General features: G+C 37.3%; 2 protein-coding genes and 1 long non-coding RNA gene across 6 annotated transcripts in view; 1 reads left to right on the forward strand and 2 right to left on the reverse strand.

Annotated features, from left to right (window-relative positions):
* Nucleotides 1-191: 191 nt before the first annotated feature.
* On the forward strand, nucleotides 192-4,499 carry LOC140982704 (uncharacterized). Of its 3 annotated transcripts, none has more exons than XM_073449360.1 (9): nucleotides 192-381; nucleotides 1,130-1,255; nucleotides 2,067-2,397; nucleotides 2,478-2,910; nucleotides 2,973-3,072; nucleotides 3,158-3,217; nucleotides 3,430-3,516; nucleotides 3,626-3,733; nucleotides 3,818-4,499. In XM_073449360.1, the coding sequence occupies exons 1-9, from the start codon at nucleotides 313-315 to the stop codon at nucleotides 4,124-4,126; spliced, it is 1,623 nt and encodes a 540-aa protein (XP_073305461.1). In that variant the 5' UTR covers nucleotides 192-312; the 3' UTR covers nucleotides 4,127-4,499. The 3 variants fall into 3 exon arrangements, with proteins under 3 accessions (XP_073305461.1, XP_073305462.1, XP_073305464.1); XM_073449361.1 differs by having other exon boundaries at nucleotides 2,487-2,910; XM_073449363.1 differs by having other exon boundaries at nucleotides 3,810-3,977.
* On the reverse strand, nucleotides 1,036-3,295 carry LOC140982705 (uncharacterized). 2 transcript variants are annotated; one of them, XR_012176341.1, is made up of 3 exons: nucleotides 3,013-3,295; nucleotides 2,666-2,918; nucleotides 1,036-1,259 (listed from the first exon to the last, which is right to left on the reverse strand). It is a non-coding gene; the product is annotated as an uncharacterized lncRNA (long non-coding RNA). The 2 variants fall into 2 exon arrangements; XR_012176342.1 differs by lacking the exon at nucleotides 1,036-1,259 and adding an exon at nucleotides 2,192-2,325.
* Nucleotides 4,500-4,666: 167 nt separating the features above from the next.
* Nucleotides 4,667-15,807, reverse strand: part of LOC140982703 (AP3-complex subunit beta-A) — an 18,340-nt gene continuing 7,199 nt past the window's right edge. Inside the window, exons 8-11 of the mRNA XM_073449359.1 lie at nucleotides 15,263-15,463; nucleotides 13,872-14,860; nucleotides 13,025-13,294; nucleotides 4,667-5,094 (exon numbers count right to left, since the gene is read on the reverse strand). Coding sequence (XP_073305460.1) covers nucleotides 4,737-5,094; nucleotides 13,025-13,294; nucleotides 13,872-14,860; nucleotides 15,263-15,463 — 1,818 coding nt within the window. The 3' untranslated portion in view covers nucleotides 4,667-4,736. The remainder of the gene's footprint in view (nucleotides 5,095-13,024; nucleotides 13,295-13,871; nucleotides 14,861-15,262; nucleotides 15,464-15,807) is intronic.

The raw sequence follows: 15,807 nt of genomic DNA on the forward strand, positions 1-15,807 counted from the left end.
AAATCCGTGACAAATTTTTAAAAAAAATAAAAAAAAGAGAAACAAGTTGGTTGACCGTTGTTTTTATTCCACAAAACGGTTGAATGAATGCTTGTATGTATTGATGGAGTTCACGTCTTACCACCTCTTCTTGGTCATTCATTCATTTGTGTTCAATTTAAAGGTGAATGAACTCACGTTCAATACATACATACACACACATATACACACACATATACACACATATATTAAAACCAAAAAAAACTCTACGGAGCTGATCTTGATGTGGGTTTCCACGAATTCACAAGGGTTGAGTTTGGAGTACTTCCAATTATGAAATTCGAAGACTTTTTGATGCAGCCTGGTGAAGATAAACAAACAAAGCACCAACTCCAAGAGGAGGTGGGGTTTTCACTTCTCTCTCTTCTTCTTTTTTTATCGTTTTTCTTGAATTCGTTATGAAGCTCGGAATATCCATGGATGATACGAGATTATATGTACAAAAATAACAGTATTTAATCTCAGCATTTTTTTGTAATCGTGAATAGAAAAAGGTACGAATATGTAAGGTGGTGAAATCTTGAACTATCTATGTTGAAGTTTTCTTTATTAGCTTCTTCGTTTATATGTAGCTATGGATATTAGTATGTGTTATACATGCATAAGTAATCTTATATATATACTTATATATGTGTGTGTTATTGTTCTGGGATAATCAAATTAAAGATCAGTTGTTTTTGTACTTTTAAACGTACAATTCGATTCAATTTCGGAGTTAATTAAGAGCACTAAAAAACTAAAGAGAACCAAAAGTACTTTTTTGGTCATTGAATAACGAACGAGCAAAAACATATCATTCACAAAGCAATTATTTATATCCTTTCCTTTTAAACCGAGATTAAATTATTTTTTGTTTTTTTTAGTCAAAGGTATTTAATACGATGACTTGTCACCAAATACGATTTAATGTGGAGGATAAAACAATTGTAGTTTGAATTCTACAATAATTGGAGTAAAAAGTTATTCTTTTTATCTACATATCTTTCAATTTATTATCCTCGATCTATACATTCTTCATTTTCTCCCCCGACGTCACCTAAATCTACCAATTTTACAAGTCAAATGGTTATGATTCTCTCAACTATGGCAGGTGGAGAAATTGCACCAAGAGTTGGATGGAGAGTTGCAACTGAACAGGGTTTTGCAATGCGCGATGCAAGGAACAATTGCCTGGTGTGAATCATGCTCCAGCCAATCCTCACTACTCCCCTTCCAGGTTCCTTCATTAATTTAATTATATCCATTATTTTGTTTCCGATGAAAGAAGATTTTGTTATAATTAAATCAAGCTATCGTCATTATATCCACTAATTTAATTAAAACAAAAACTTGTGTGAGACGATCTCACGGATCGTATTTTGTGAAACAAATCTCTTATTTGGGTCATCAATGAAAAAGTAGTACTTTTTATGTTAAGAATATTACTTTTTATTGTGAATATCGGTAAGATTGACCCGTCTCACAGATAAAGATTCGTAAAACCGTCTCACAGATAAAGATTTGTGAGCCCGTCTCACAAGAGACCCACTCTTTAATTAAACCCTTGTCTATCATACTTGCCTCTCCATTTTTAAATTTATATTTTCGCCCTTTAGTGCAATAAAAAAAACTGCTAATGAGTTTATCATGCAATATAAAATAAATGGAAAATATATTATTTTATTTTATTCCATTTAAAGAAACCAAGTAATGCTTCCTCCTTTTTTTTTTAACAAAATTAAGTAGGGCGTTATTTGTGTTTCATGTTTGTAGATGATAAATATCTTTCCGAATTTATTTTTTTTTTTAAAGAATTATAACATACGAAAAAGTTCATTTATATTTACTTAAAATATAAAGTTAACATCATCTTGACGTAGAAAATCTAGAAAGCAATATTATCATGTAATTGTGATAGTGAAAAACTTGTGCTTCATGATGAGTAGTAAATAAAGTAACAATTATTGGAAAACAATGACCAAAATATATTTTGTAATATCAATCAATAGGATGCCATGTCTAATGCACTTAACATCGAGTCCATGCAGGTTCAAGTTCTGCTGACAGAACTAGGAGTAGTAGAAGAAGAGATCGTTTGGCTCGAAAGAAAGATTAGTGAACTCAAGTTGGATATCTTCCATGAGAAGGTGCAGATCAAAAAACGGCAAGTACTGAAGTTAAAAGAATTACAGCCGCAACCCGAGCAACGACAATTAAAGAAGTTGCCTTCTAGAAGACCGAACCAGATAGATAACAGGAATTGTGAAACCATAGCAACATCACATAATGATTATAGAAGAAACAGAACTGCAAGAGACAGAAGAGTATCTTTAGGTTCCTCTACGGAACTTCAAAGTTTAACTTTCCGAGGAACGAACGGTGAAAAAATTGATACTTCATCATTTTGTTCAAAACAAGTGTTTATAGACATAATTTTGAAAAAATGTTTGGTATTTTAGCTGTTGCAGCAACAGAGGAGGAATATGGGAATTCAGCACACTCAAAAAGTCGTACAGTGAATAATCGACAAGACACGGAGAGTGAAATTGAAAACCCAAATAAGCTATCAGTAGAACTGGTCAAGTGTTTGATAGGAATATTTCTCAATCTAAATAAAGCAACATTTAGGAGAAAAGGATCAGCTAACCTTCCAAAGAATTCTGTGACCTGTGTAAACTCGAAAGCGCTGGTGTCAAAAGCCACATTCAGCTGCAGCACAAACGTGTTTCCATTCAGCCCCAATGTATCTCATCTTGATCCTTATGAGGTATTGCATGAACCTGATTTCATAATCAGAGATGTTGGACCATATAAGAATTTCATTCAAATCACAAAACGTTCAGTGGATTCAAGTCGACTTTCTGAATGTCTTCCAGCCATGAGAAGACTCAGGTAAGTACCTGTAATCAACAAATCGCTTATCAAAGAGCCTTTCTAAGCGTTTACCTTTGCAGGATTTTGATGCAAAAACTCGGCAAAGTAAACATAACTTACTTAACCCACAAGCAGAAGCTGGCATTCTGGATTAATGTTTATAACGTCTGCGTAATGCATGTAGTACTGCGACACATTTTAAGTCATTTTTTTCTCTATGTCAACGAACCGCAACTTTCTAAATGATTTTTTTACCCTGTTTCAGGCATTTTTGCAACACGGACTTCCTTCAACACAGGAGAAGCTACTAGCACTGATAAATGAGGTAAATCAGCCAAGATTTGGCTTCTTGTTCCACTGGTATTCAGTTATTGAAGACGGCCGATAGAGCAGAAAAGTCTAGGTGGTAGGTTTGAATCTATAGTGACCCATATACACAAACTCAAGTATAAAAAATTGCATTAACATGTCGAATTTAGATGGAATCTTCAAAATTATTTTTGCAAGATCAATATGGTGATGATATGTTCTCATCAGGCTGCAATTAACGTCGGTGGTTTGATACTTCATGCTTTCACTATTGAACATTTCATCCTCCGGCGGCAAGCAGAAACCACCAAACATGTGAGTAAAGTAAAGATAACGAAAACTAAATTTCAGCTCAGTCTTTGAACAATCCAATCAATATCGGAGACAAGATCTCAGTTCATATGACAATCGTATTGTACTTCAGGAGCTAACAGATGAGAAAGCAATGCTTCTAAGGCATGCCTGTGGCCTTGCTTACCCAGAACCTAACATCACATTTGCTCTCTGCCGAGGCAGCTGGTCATCGCCAGCAGTAAGCCCAATATCACAGCATTAAGTTATCGCATTTACCAAGTTTCAGTAACCATAACCATACAACTAACATTTAGGTTTGCAGTTAAGGTTTTATACACCAGACGAAGTCATGAATGAGCTAGAGAAAGCAAAAATAGAGTATTTGGAGGCTTCAGTTGGAATTACAAGCAAGAAAAAGATTTCAGTGCCAAAGCTCTTGCACTGGCAAATGAAAGACTTTGCTGATGACATGGAATCACTTCTAGAATGGATCTACAGCCAACTACCGCAGACAAGCTCATTGAAACGACAGATAATGGAGAGTCTAGATGGAGAAACGCAATCCCCAACACAAAAACTAGCAGAAATTCAACCTTATGTCTCTGAATTCCGCTACTTGCTCCCAGTATAGCAAATTATCACATCATGTATAACTTCTCAGAAGTTTAAATATGAATATACATTATATTATATTATATTATGTATGTTTATGTGTACGTATGTTTGCACGCATATATCTGTAAATTAAGATATAAACATCCAACAAATTAAGACAATGAAATATTCAAAATTCTTTTTAAGTGTCATTTCGTAATGAAAATTTTTGTGGCAAAAAACATTTGGTTTTTTTGAGAGGAGGCAATGAGCTCCAACAAGTTCAATTCTCTGACATAGGCACTACATAAAAATGAAAAATAAAAATGGATTTAAAGAATAGCAAACCGTCAAGGAGTAAAATGATGTTTTTTCCTTCATCCTATTTCTCATAAAAATAAAATGGGTGACAAATGGAAAAACAAAAAAAAACTATATGCCATTGAGGGAGACAAACTCCAGTCGTGATTTGAGATTGCGCTATAACGGTTATCACAAAAGAATTTTCTGCAAAATTTCACACAAAACTGAACTAATGTTGAAGAACACCATCAGCATTACAAAAAGAAAAACAAACTATAGAAAGAAAAAATTTTGAGGACAAACATCCATGGCTTACTACAATAAACTTTCTCCGCAAGAAATCTTCACGAAGTGGGTTCAGCTAAGAAATTTACAATCCTGTTTAGAAGATTTAAACCAAATACAGTTTCTTCACAGTTTATTTTCACTGACACTTCAAGTGGTTCAGAGCAAGTACCTTTGATGGTGAGTGTGATTAAACAGGGAATCAAGTTGCTTAGGATCTCGCCACTAAACCGTAAGCATAAACCAGACAAGTCATCGAGGTTAGTGGCAACTGGCATGTCCACGGTTACAAGAAATAAATTTGCATTGCTAAGCATCTTAAAAGCTATTTTTTCACATACGGTAAGAACTTTGTCTTTCATAAATGAGGGATCATCTTTGTCATTCAGCTGGCCAATGTGATCGGCGAAGTTACACCTGTAGCATACAGAATAAAAAGAGAAATGGGAGATTACTGCACAATTGTAAGATTGATTCAACAATTCTAAGTTCCATCATGTAAAAGTTACTCCCTGTACAACCTAGTTCCCAATATCTAAGGCTGCAAGTGAGAAAACTCTTGGAGAGACAGCACCAAAGGAAAAAAATAATGCAAAATAGTTATGTTACATAAATTTACTACGCTATTCTTGTAAAATGGATTTAAGGTGCTTATTTACGTAAATCTAGGAGAAGAATTTCCCTTTCAGATTCTGAAAGCCAACTTCCAGTCATAACAGACAGGAGATGAAATCAGAAGGAACTTTCTCAATTTTGAAGAACACAACTTCAGGAAGGGAGGTCCTCAGCACTAAATTCAGGTAATAAAAATAGACAAAACACTTTCACTTCTTTACTGGTAAATGGTAAACCTGTAACTCATTGACAAGCTTGACTAACTATTACCTCACAAGAAACTTATCAATTTCTTGGATACACTGGCCACTAAAACCTTAAAGACAACAAGAAATAAGTGAACCAAAAACTATTACTTGAACCTAAAGACAACACAAAATAAGCCAACTAAAAACCGACTTTTTGATAATATCAAGATGTGTCATCTACAATCTTAAAACAAATCTTTGATTATTATTTTATTGCTAAAAACAAATTTTTTCATGACACTAAAACTGTCGTCATTTACAATGTTCAGAAAAATCTCCAGGAATGGTTTAATTGTAAGGATGTTATCCCACATTAGAGTTTTGCAACACAATATCTTCTTCTCTCAAAGCCTTACTGGCGCAGCAATCTATCTCCATCATATACCAGAGCATAAAAAACAGCCCATTGTGTTAAAACCATAGACTCATAGTAATAGCCACAAGCTGAACAAAGGCCAATGCTGACATTTTGGAAATTAACATCGGTATGCCAGCAGACATCCAACAACAACAAAATACATCAAATAATTAACTAATAGAGCATGTTTGACATTGTTCATCAATACAACTACATAGGCTTTCATACATGATGCAGGTGGAAATAGGATAATAACTTTGTTGCCTTTTGGCATAAAGTTAGGCCCCCAAGACCAACCAAAGATGATGCCTAAATCTTCTATACGGAGGCAGTCCATAACTCCTTGAAGGATCTCAAGCACTTTAGGAACATCTTTTGTTTAACAGGTTCTTTTTTGTACGGCGATATCAAAATGTTCGAGCTTTTCAATTTCTAATTGAATGAAAGCATCGATAAATGTTTTGGTCAACAGATTTTGCTTGCTTCTCACTAAAATAAGCAACATACAGCTAAAAACTATAAGCAACTTCTATTAAGATTTTCCAGCAATCATTTAGATTACAGTATCCCAACTGAAGCATCTGAAATACATTAATCATAATTTTGATGAACCAAACACTATATCTTAGATTATAAGACACCAAAAAAGACCAAAAATAGTTATTTTAATATTCTCCCCTTGAGATAACATTACACATTGTTGAACAAAATATCTCATCTTAACCAACATATCTCATCTTATCTTTTATTAGTTCATAGGATCTTTGATTATGTTATCTTTGTATTTTATATTTTAAATTCCTAGGATTGGTTTATCTTATCGCTTTGTTTCTTTATTTAAACATTGTAACCTAATCACTTTGAGAATAAGAATTACGGTGCATGTTTCCACCGATCCCTCCATCTCTCTCTGTTCGATTTCATGGTATCAGAGCCATCGGATTATAGATGACCAAACACGGCATGGCAACTCCAAAAATATCCCTGCCACCAGAATCCAATCCCTCGGCAATTGATTTTCCGTCGGTACCAATCACTTGTCATCGATTGAATGGCAAGAACTATTTACAGTGGTCTCAATCTGTCAGACTCTTTATCTGTGGCCGTGGGAAAGATGGTTTCCTGTCCGGTGAAGCACTATGTCCAGCCTCTGAGGATCCGAAATCTCGGACGTGGAATTCAGAGAATTGCATGGTTATGTCATGGTTAATAAATTCCATGACAACCGAGATAGGAGAGAATTTCCTCCTCTATAGCAGTGCCAAGGAAATTTGGGACGCTGCAAGAGATACATACTCCAGCAAAGATAATACCTCCGAATTATTTGCTATTGAATGCCGGTTGCAAGATCTCCGCCAAGGCGAGTCTTCGGTCACTGATTTCTTCAACACTCTTACTCGTCTATGGCAGCAATTAGATCTCTTCGAAGTACATGAGTGGGAGTGTCCAGCAGATGGTGACCGATTTCGTGGTGTTGTTGAGCAGCGGCGGATATTCAGATTTCTGTCTGGCCTCAACCCATCACTCGACGACGTACGGGGGAGAATTCTGGGCACTAAACCTTTACCAAGCCTTCGAGGTGTTTTTTCTGTTGTTCGGCATGAAGAGAGCCGTCGGAAGATTATGTTGACAACGGCAGATTTTCCTTCCTCTGTGGACGCATCTGCCCTGGCTGCCCAACATCGCTTCCCTCCACCAAGCGATGACTCTACTGGTGGTATGCGCATGATTCCAAATTCACCCGGCAATGGCCAGTCCAAGCAAAGTCGTCCATGGTGTCCAAAATGCCGAAAATCTACACATACACTGGATACATGCTGGAAAATTCATGGGAAGCCTGCCGATTGGAAACCAGCAAGAGAACGACGTGCGAACACAGCTGCTGTTGATCCTCCAACTTCAGAGCAACAACCCTTCACGAAGGAGCAACTTGATGCTCTCCAGAAGTTGTTTGGACAGCCTTCTAACACACCCATTCCGTCTCTCAGCAGCACTGGTAATATGGCCCATTCAGGTATTGCCTCATTTACATCTTCACAGCATGATATGTCATCCTGTTGGATAATTGACTCGGGCGCATCTGACCATATGACTGGGTGCCTCAACTACTTTCATAATTTCCAGCAGTGCAACGCCCCTAACACAGTACGAATAGCCAATGGTTCTCTATCCACCGTGACTGGTTGTGGCTCCATTCAATTAACTAAGGATATATGTCTTCATTCAGTTTTGTTTGTACCCGATCTTGCTTGTAATTTACTGTCTGTTAGTAAATTGAATCATGAGCTTGGCTGTCTGACTAAGTTTTTGGGTAATTCTTGTGTGTTCCAGGATGTGGCATCGGGGAAGACGATTGGCAGTGCTGAACTTTCTGGGGGATTGTACATTCTCAAGACTGATGCGGCCTCGGACCAACCATCTGCCTCACAATCAGTACCTCACTCTGTTTCTGTTTCTGCTTTAAGTTCTAATAAGATCAAGGATATTGTTTTATGGCACTACCGTTTAGGTCATCCAAATCCATTGTATCTTCAGAAATTGTTTCCGGATTTATTTCGTAATAAAATGTCGATTCCATTTAATTGTGATATATGTCAGTTTTCAAAACACACTCGCACAACTTTTAGACCCAATTGTTATAAACCATCTTCGCCATTCTCTCTTATCCATAGTGATATTTGGGGGCCATCCAACAACCCCAACCTTAACGGGACTCGTTGGTTTATCTTATTTATTGATGATCACACACGACTATCGTGGGTCTTCCTCATGAAAAATAAATCCGAAAGTACTCAGATCTTTAAACATTTCCATTCAATGATCAAAACCCAATTTTCGTCTCATATTCGTGTGCTACGCACTGATAGGGCCCGTGATTATTTCAACTCTGTGCTGGGGAGTTATCTGCAATCACATGGGATTATTCACCAAAGCTCGTGTGTGTATACCCCTCAACAAAACGGAGTCTCTGAGCGGAAAAATCGCCATCTTCTTGAGGTTGCTCGTGCATTACTCTTTACCTCAAATGTTCCTAATTACCATTGGGGTGATGCGATATTAACTGCCACTTATCTCATAAATAGAATGCCCTCAAGGATACTGCAATTTAAAACTCCCATCCAGACCCTCCTAGAAACTTATCCTTCTCCTCATTTAATCCATGATATTCCTCTTACAGTGTTTGGTTGTTCGTCCTTTGTCCACATACACTCACATCACCGTAATAAACTTGAACCTCGTGCTAGCAAATGCATCTTTCTTGGCTATTCTCCACGCCAGAAAGGGTACAAATGCTATTCACCCGCGACGAAACAATACTACACTTCTATGGATGTCACGTTCTTTGAATCTCAGCCATTCTACCCCGGCTGTTCCTTTCAGGGGGAGTCAACCATCAATGAACAAAGCAGTTGGGAACCCACATTCCCATCCATCCCTCATATAGAGCATCTCACATCTATTACTACACCAATAGACTCACCTCCGGATCAACCAATAGACTCACCTCCGGATCATAGAAAACTTAACCTCCATGAGCCAATTCACACATATTCTCGTAAAAAGCATCATCAAGAGACTATACAAATGCCCGCACAAATTCAGGCTGCTGATGACATCTCCCCAATGATAAATCCAGGTACACACTCACAAGAATTAACCCTTACTGATACTCATGTGATGAACAACAGTGAGCTTGTTGATAATTTTGATGAAAGGCCTATTGCACTACGAAAAGGAACTCGATCATGCACACAACATCCTATAGGCAACTTCGTCTCATTTAAGCGTTTTTCACCTGCATATTGTGCCTTTCTTTCCAATCTAGATCAGGTTCAGATTCCCTCCACTATAGAAGATGCCTTAAATGATCCAAAATGGAAAATTGCTGTCTTTGATGAAATAAAGGCATTAGAAAAGAACAACACATGGGACATCACTGATCTTCCATCAGGAAAAAAACCGGTTGGGTGCAAGTGGATTTTCACAGTCAAACATAAATCTGATGGGAGTATAGAACGATTAAAAGCTCGACTTGTAGCCAAGGGATATACTCAGTCATACGGCATCGACTACCAAGAAACATTTGCTCCTGTTGCTAGACTTAACACTGTCCGAGTCCTCCTATCACTCGCTGTTAACCTTGACTGGCCATTGTACCAACTTGATGTCAAAAATGCATTTCTTAATGGTGATCTTGAGGAAGAAGTCTTCATGAAAATACCTCCTGGCTTTGATTCTCACATACCAGTTAACAAGGTGTGCAGGTTGCGGAAGTCCCTGTATGGACTCAAACAATCTCCTAGAGCTTGGTTTTATCGATTCATGAAAGTGTTAAAAAACGATGGCTACTCTCAATGTCAGACCGATCACACCTTATTTGTGAAACACTCTGGGGAAGGTAAAAGTTCAATTCTTATTGTTTATGTGGATGACATTGTACTAACAGGGAATCATAAAGAAGAAATCAATCGTGTGAAACTCCTCCTCAGTAGGGAATTTGAGATGAAAGACCTCGGACATCTCAAATACTTTCTAGGGATGGAAGTAGCCAGATCTTCTGATGGAATATTTATTTCTCAAAGCAAATATGTTACTGATCTTCTGAAAGAATCAGGAATGTTAGGGTGTAAGCCTACAGACACTCTGATGGATCCAAATGTCAAACTTGGTGACAAAGGGGACGATCTCTTAATAGACAAAGGAAGATATCAAAGACTAGTGGGAAAATTAATATATCTGGCACATACACGACCAAATATTGGATTTGTGGTTAGTGTTATCAGTCAATTCATGAACAAACCAACCGAGGAACATATGGCTGCTGCATATCGAGTATTGAGGTACCTCAAAGGGTCCGCTGGTAAAGGAATCCTATTTAGCAAGACTACCGACCGAAGAACTAGGGTATACAGCGATGCTGATTGGGCTGGATCCACTACAGACCGACGTTCGACGTCAGGATATTGTACATTTGTATGGGGAAACCTTGTAACGTGGAGAAGTAAGAAACAACCTGTCGTTGCCCGCAGTAGTGCTGAAGCTGAATTTCGGGCATTGGCCCATGGGATATGTGAGGGGATGTGGCTCAGAAGATTGTTAACAGAGTTAAAAGTGGAAGAAAATTCCCCAGTTGAAGTGTTATGTGACAATCAAGCAGCCATCAGCATATCCAAGAATCCGGTACACCATGATAGGACGAAACATGTTGAGGTAGACCGTCACTTCATTAGCGAAAAAATTGAAGATGGGATTATTACTGTCACCTACGTTCCTTCTCAACTTCAACTAGCTGACATACTGACAAAGGCTATGTTCCGTCCCACATTTGCTGAATTATCTTCCAAGCTGGGAATGATAAATCTATATGACCCACCTTGAGGGGGAGTGTTGAACAAAATATCTCATCTTAACCAACATATCTCATCTTATCTTTTATTAGTTCATAGGATCTTTGATTATGTTATCTTTGTATTTTATATTTTAAATTCCTAGGATTGGTTTATCTTATCGCTTTGTTTCTTTATTTAAACATTGTAACCTAATCACTTTGAGAATAAGAATTACGGTGCATGTTTCCACCGATCCCTCCATCTCTCTCTGTTCGATTTCACACATATCTGATGAGTGACAATCAAAACTCATAAAAACTATATTTGATGGCAAAAATGCACTCAGAGCTTATATATCTATGATGGCAACATTCCAGGCGCAAAGACTTGACTCCAAATGAGGGTAATTGTTACCTCATCCTCGTAAACATAATCACATGACAAACCTAGAAGATATATCGATATCAGCTTCTTTTAGCAATTTGAGCAAATAATCTCAAGTCCAATGACACCAGTTTTCTAGATTCAACTTGAAAGCATGTGTAATCCAATCTCCGCATGTTAGATTTTAGCATACACCAGACACCATGCCTTTCCTTCAACATGAGGCACTAAGATCCAATATTTTTTATTAAGAAATTATAGGATGGTTAATAGGTTTCAAAATCTCCCATAGTCATCCGGTTGGTTTTTGATCCCAGCAATAGCACACTCATTGAGACTTGATGTAGTGGAACAGACAACCTAAATTATTACCATCATATGCTGTTGACAATGTGATTCATATTCACATTATCAGCTGAATTAAGACATGTACAAAATATCAATAAATTAAAGAAAATAGTCCACAATGATTTGCTGTAGGTTTCAGTTTCTCAAGAGGCGGAGAATATTATGAATCCCATGATTTATCAAGCACTTGGGCTATGGTTACTAGCCTTGAGAAGACCCCCACTTAAAAGGCTTGTATTTTGGGCTAGACTCTCATGTTGGGTTCATGACCTACATGAGCCCTCATTACTTCAATGAGGGCAATGGTTCACCATAGGTTTCAGTTTCTAAAGAGGTGGAGAATATTATGATTCCCACGATTTACCAAGCACCTGAGCTATTGTTACTATCCTTGAGAAGATCCCCACTTAAAAGGCTAGAATATTGGGCTAGACCCTCATGTTTGGTCCATGACCTACATGAACCCTCATTACTTTAATGTGTTTGCAGATTGTTTGATAACTGTAAAGGGGCCATACATCATGGGCTAAAATCTACCATAGAGATAGATCTAACCCTGAAGCATATCAGTCTTGGAAATCCAATTCCTGTAGTTACAGAGAATTGTTTTTGCTCTTCTCAAAATTGTTGTGCCTATTCGCATGGGCTTGACTCATCTGTGTTCTCATTTTTTTAGCATGTATTGTCACACAAGTGGTCTAATTTCGAACAATGGAACTTATATTATTTTCCAGAGCTAAGACCAATCACCCTCTATGTTCTTGTGCTTCAGTTAGATTTACAAGTCGGGGTCTAGCATAACTCCAAGTTGTAGCTAAGTGGTTTTCCAAAAAAGGAAAAACTCAAAGTAAAAAAAAATGCACAAGAGAGGTGATGCAGGTTACTCTCTTGTAACGTTATTTTCGTGCTCTAGTTATCCGTATAGATATGTAATATAAAATCTACAACCGCCCTCCCCTCTCTAAATAGGAATTCTATAATGAAATCTTGAGGAGCGGAAAAAAACGAACAGGAAAGAAAGACCAAGAATTCCATAAAGATAATTAAATGTTCAAGGAACCAACCCTTTAATGTATTCGAACATCCCACGAAGTTGTGATTCCTTGATTAAAAAAGCTTCAATGTCCATTGGAAGAGGTTTAATGAAGTTACCAATATTTGGTCGTAACTTCACCAGGTGCTTTTCACCATTGCACAATAAAACCAACTTCACAGGCACCAGGTGATGTCTGAAGCAAACCTGGAGGGCTCTGTTTGTTGTCTGACTGGGTTCAAGAGTAACTATTTCTTCCATAGGGAGCAGAGTTGGTACTTCAACACGAGACCCTAAGGATCTGTAGATTAAGATTAACAACTAAATAATTGCAGTAGAGACCAATACAACATGAGAAGTGAAAATAGGCAAAGATGTGATACTTAATGCAAAAATTAAAGGTAAATGACATTAATCTAAACCAATTAGAAACATGTGTTTAAGAGCAAAGTCCTGCAAATGCAGACATAGAATCAAATTATGTCGGCATTTAGAGTATGCATCTCCAGTTAAATGAAAGAGAGAAGATAGCAAGAAATTATAAAAAAAGATCTGGTGATATTGAGACATGACCATAGAAGGATAGATCAGGATAACAGCGGAAAGGGACAGTGGAAACTCCTACGAATTATGGATTGTGATAATCAAGAACAGGAAAGATCCACGGGTGGGTACTTGAACATCGATTTGTGCTTTCTCAATAAAATACAGGGGGTTTGTGGATCGGGCTCTTTACAGAATTTTTTCACGGGAATTCATCTTTGCTTCCCATGACTGGGAAATATGTTCACATCAAACACAAACAGCTTAACAGCAGACCACAAAACAATCAAATAAGGTAAAATGCTAGTTAAAATTAAAGGACTGGTTCAAACCACCTTTCACTTTCAGACATTGAGGGGTCTGAAGAATCTAGACTTTTATCAGATTCCTCTTCAGAAAGTAATATATTTGACATAGGTTCTGTTGAATAGTTCCTGAAGGAGACCTGCAAACATACAAGTTGTGGAGATGTACTTGACACCTCAGATGAAAATACGTAATCCACACTTAACCCACTTCCATTAGCAGGATCTAGAAGTGTGTATGTCTTGGGTTTGATCAGGTGACCGATATCCTTGATTGAGATTCTAGCAAATGATCTCTGAACCAGACTTAGATTAGGCTTCTCGTTCTGGCTCAAACTAGGCTTTTCATTCAACCATGATTCAAGATCCCTTTTGGACATTAATTCACCAAAGTCACTCAAGCCAGATGCATGAATCTTTTCCGAGCCCTCAATCTGATCTCTACTAGTTATAGCACCATCAGAAATATGAATTAGCGGGTCAGTTTCTTCGTTACCATTGCCAACAGATGCATTATCATAGTTACCATCACCATCGCTTGAATAAGGGACAGAAACTTGAGAACTGTAATCAGATGTGTTTTCTTCATCTAGAGACCCTAATTCAGTATCAGAATTATCGATATCATTGGGTTCAATACCAGCAGTACCCATTCCTGTGGTGTTTGTTCCTTGCACCTCATTATCCATTAAACTACATGGCTTGGGGAGAGGTTCATATCCTGGAGCTGCATGCAGGACAATCTGTGAAAGAGACCCAGGAAGATAAAATCGATAGTTTAATGGTTCTGGATAAAGCAGTTTTGTTTGTCTCCCAAACACGCATTCAGCGATAAATTGAAACCTCTGCTCCTTTACTTCTTCCATATTAGGAAATCCCATACTGGATGATAGAAATCTCTTCACAACACGAGCACGATCTCGAACATCATAATTCAAGTCAAATTTGGATAGCTCCAGTATATATTCTACAGTGCTTCTTAGAGCAGTTATATCTTCTCCTTTGGCATGTAATATGACCTAGGAAAAAGTGACAGAACAGTTATTAATGAATCATGAAAATTCAGTGATATGCACCACAATTCGTCAATTTTAGAACCTGAGCAATCATAATCCACTGTTTCCAACAAAGTATAAAGATGAATATAAGAAAATAACAGATACAAGCATTTCAATATTTTGTTAGGTGAAGAAAATCATTTCTGAAGTTTACCTTGCCTGATTTAAGTAATATGGTGCTTATCCAAGAAAAATTGCTGAGCCTTTCAAATTATGTCAACTATGGTTATCTTTCATTAAACCAAAGAGCAACTAAGAATATATTTCTTCAACAAATGAAGGAGCTTCACTTATATCTCACTCGTACACAGGTTACTTGCAACAAGATCAAGAAAAAATAAAAGAACTACTATTGTTAACTACCTTAATGCAAGAATTAATAATCTGGAGCTTTGATTCAACCTCTTCCAACTTAAAACGCCAAGCAAGATACTTGTAAACTGTTGGCACCATCTTTGAAATATGGCTGCCAATGTTGTTGTACTCACCCAACATCCATATAACCATTGCACGTGCAGCTGGTGCCCATATTGAATCCAAGCTTCGCACCAAATTGACAACCACCTTCAAAACAATGGTGAGTTTTATGATTCCATAACTAGGGATTTACTTAGGAGTGCAGGTAATAAAGATCATGTTCTTTCAAAGGAATACGAGAATACAAGGTAGATACGGAATGACCATGAAGTAGGGCGCAAATAATGTTGTTGTAGGATTAACCGAACAAATTTGAAATATATTTGATTCAATATAAAACTTTTCAGATAAAGTGAAGAGAGAATCCACATAAGAAAAGTTACCTGCATTAGTCACTCACCACACACCCATGGACAAAAACCTCGAGGCATAAAACTATTACAGGGTTTTTAAATTTTATCATGAACTGGTTCTTATTCAATTAATATATA

Source organism: Primulina huaijiensis, chromosome 8 (genome assembly GCF_012295235.1).
Source record: "Primulina huaijiensis isolate GDHJ02 chromosome 8, ASM1229523v2, whole genome shotgun sequence".
Classification (NCBI taxonomy): Eukaryota; Viridiplantae; Streptophyta; class Magnoliopsida; order Lamiales; family Gesneriaceae; genus Primulina; species Primulina huaijiensis.

Bases quoted from the DNA above. Each gene is read 5' to 3' on its own strand.
- LOC140982704 (XM_073449360.1), top strand. From the start codon at position 313: ATGAAATTCGAAGACTTTTTGATGCAGCCTGGTGAAGATAAACAAACA. The intron at 2,398-2,477 runs GTGAAAAAATTG...TTGGTATTTTAG, and splicing joins AACTTTCCGAGGAACGAACG to CTGTTGCAGCAACAGAGGAG. The intron at 3,073-3,157 runs GTAGTACTGCGA...ACCCTGTTTCAG, and splicing joins ATAACGTCTGCGTAATGCAT to GCATTTTTGCAACACGGACT.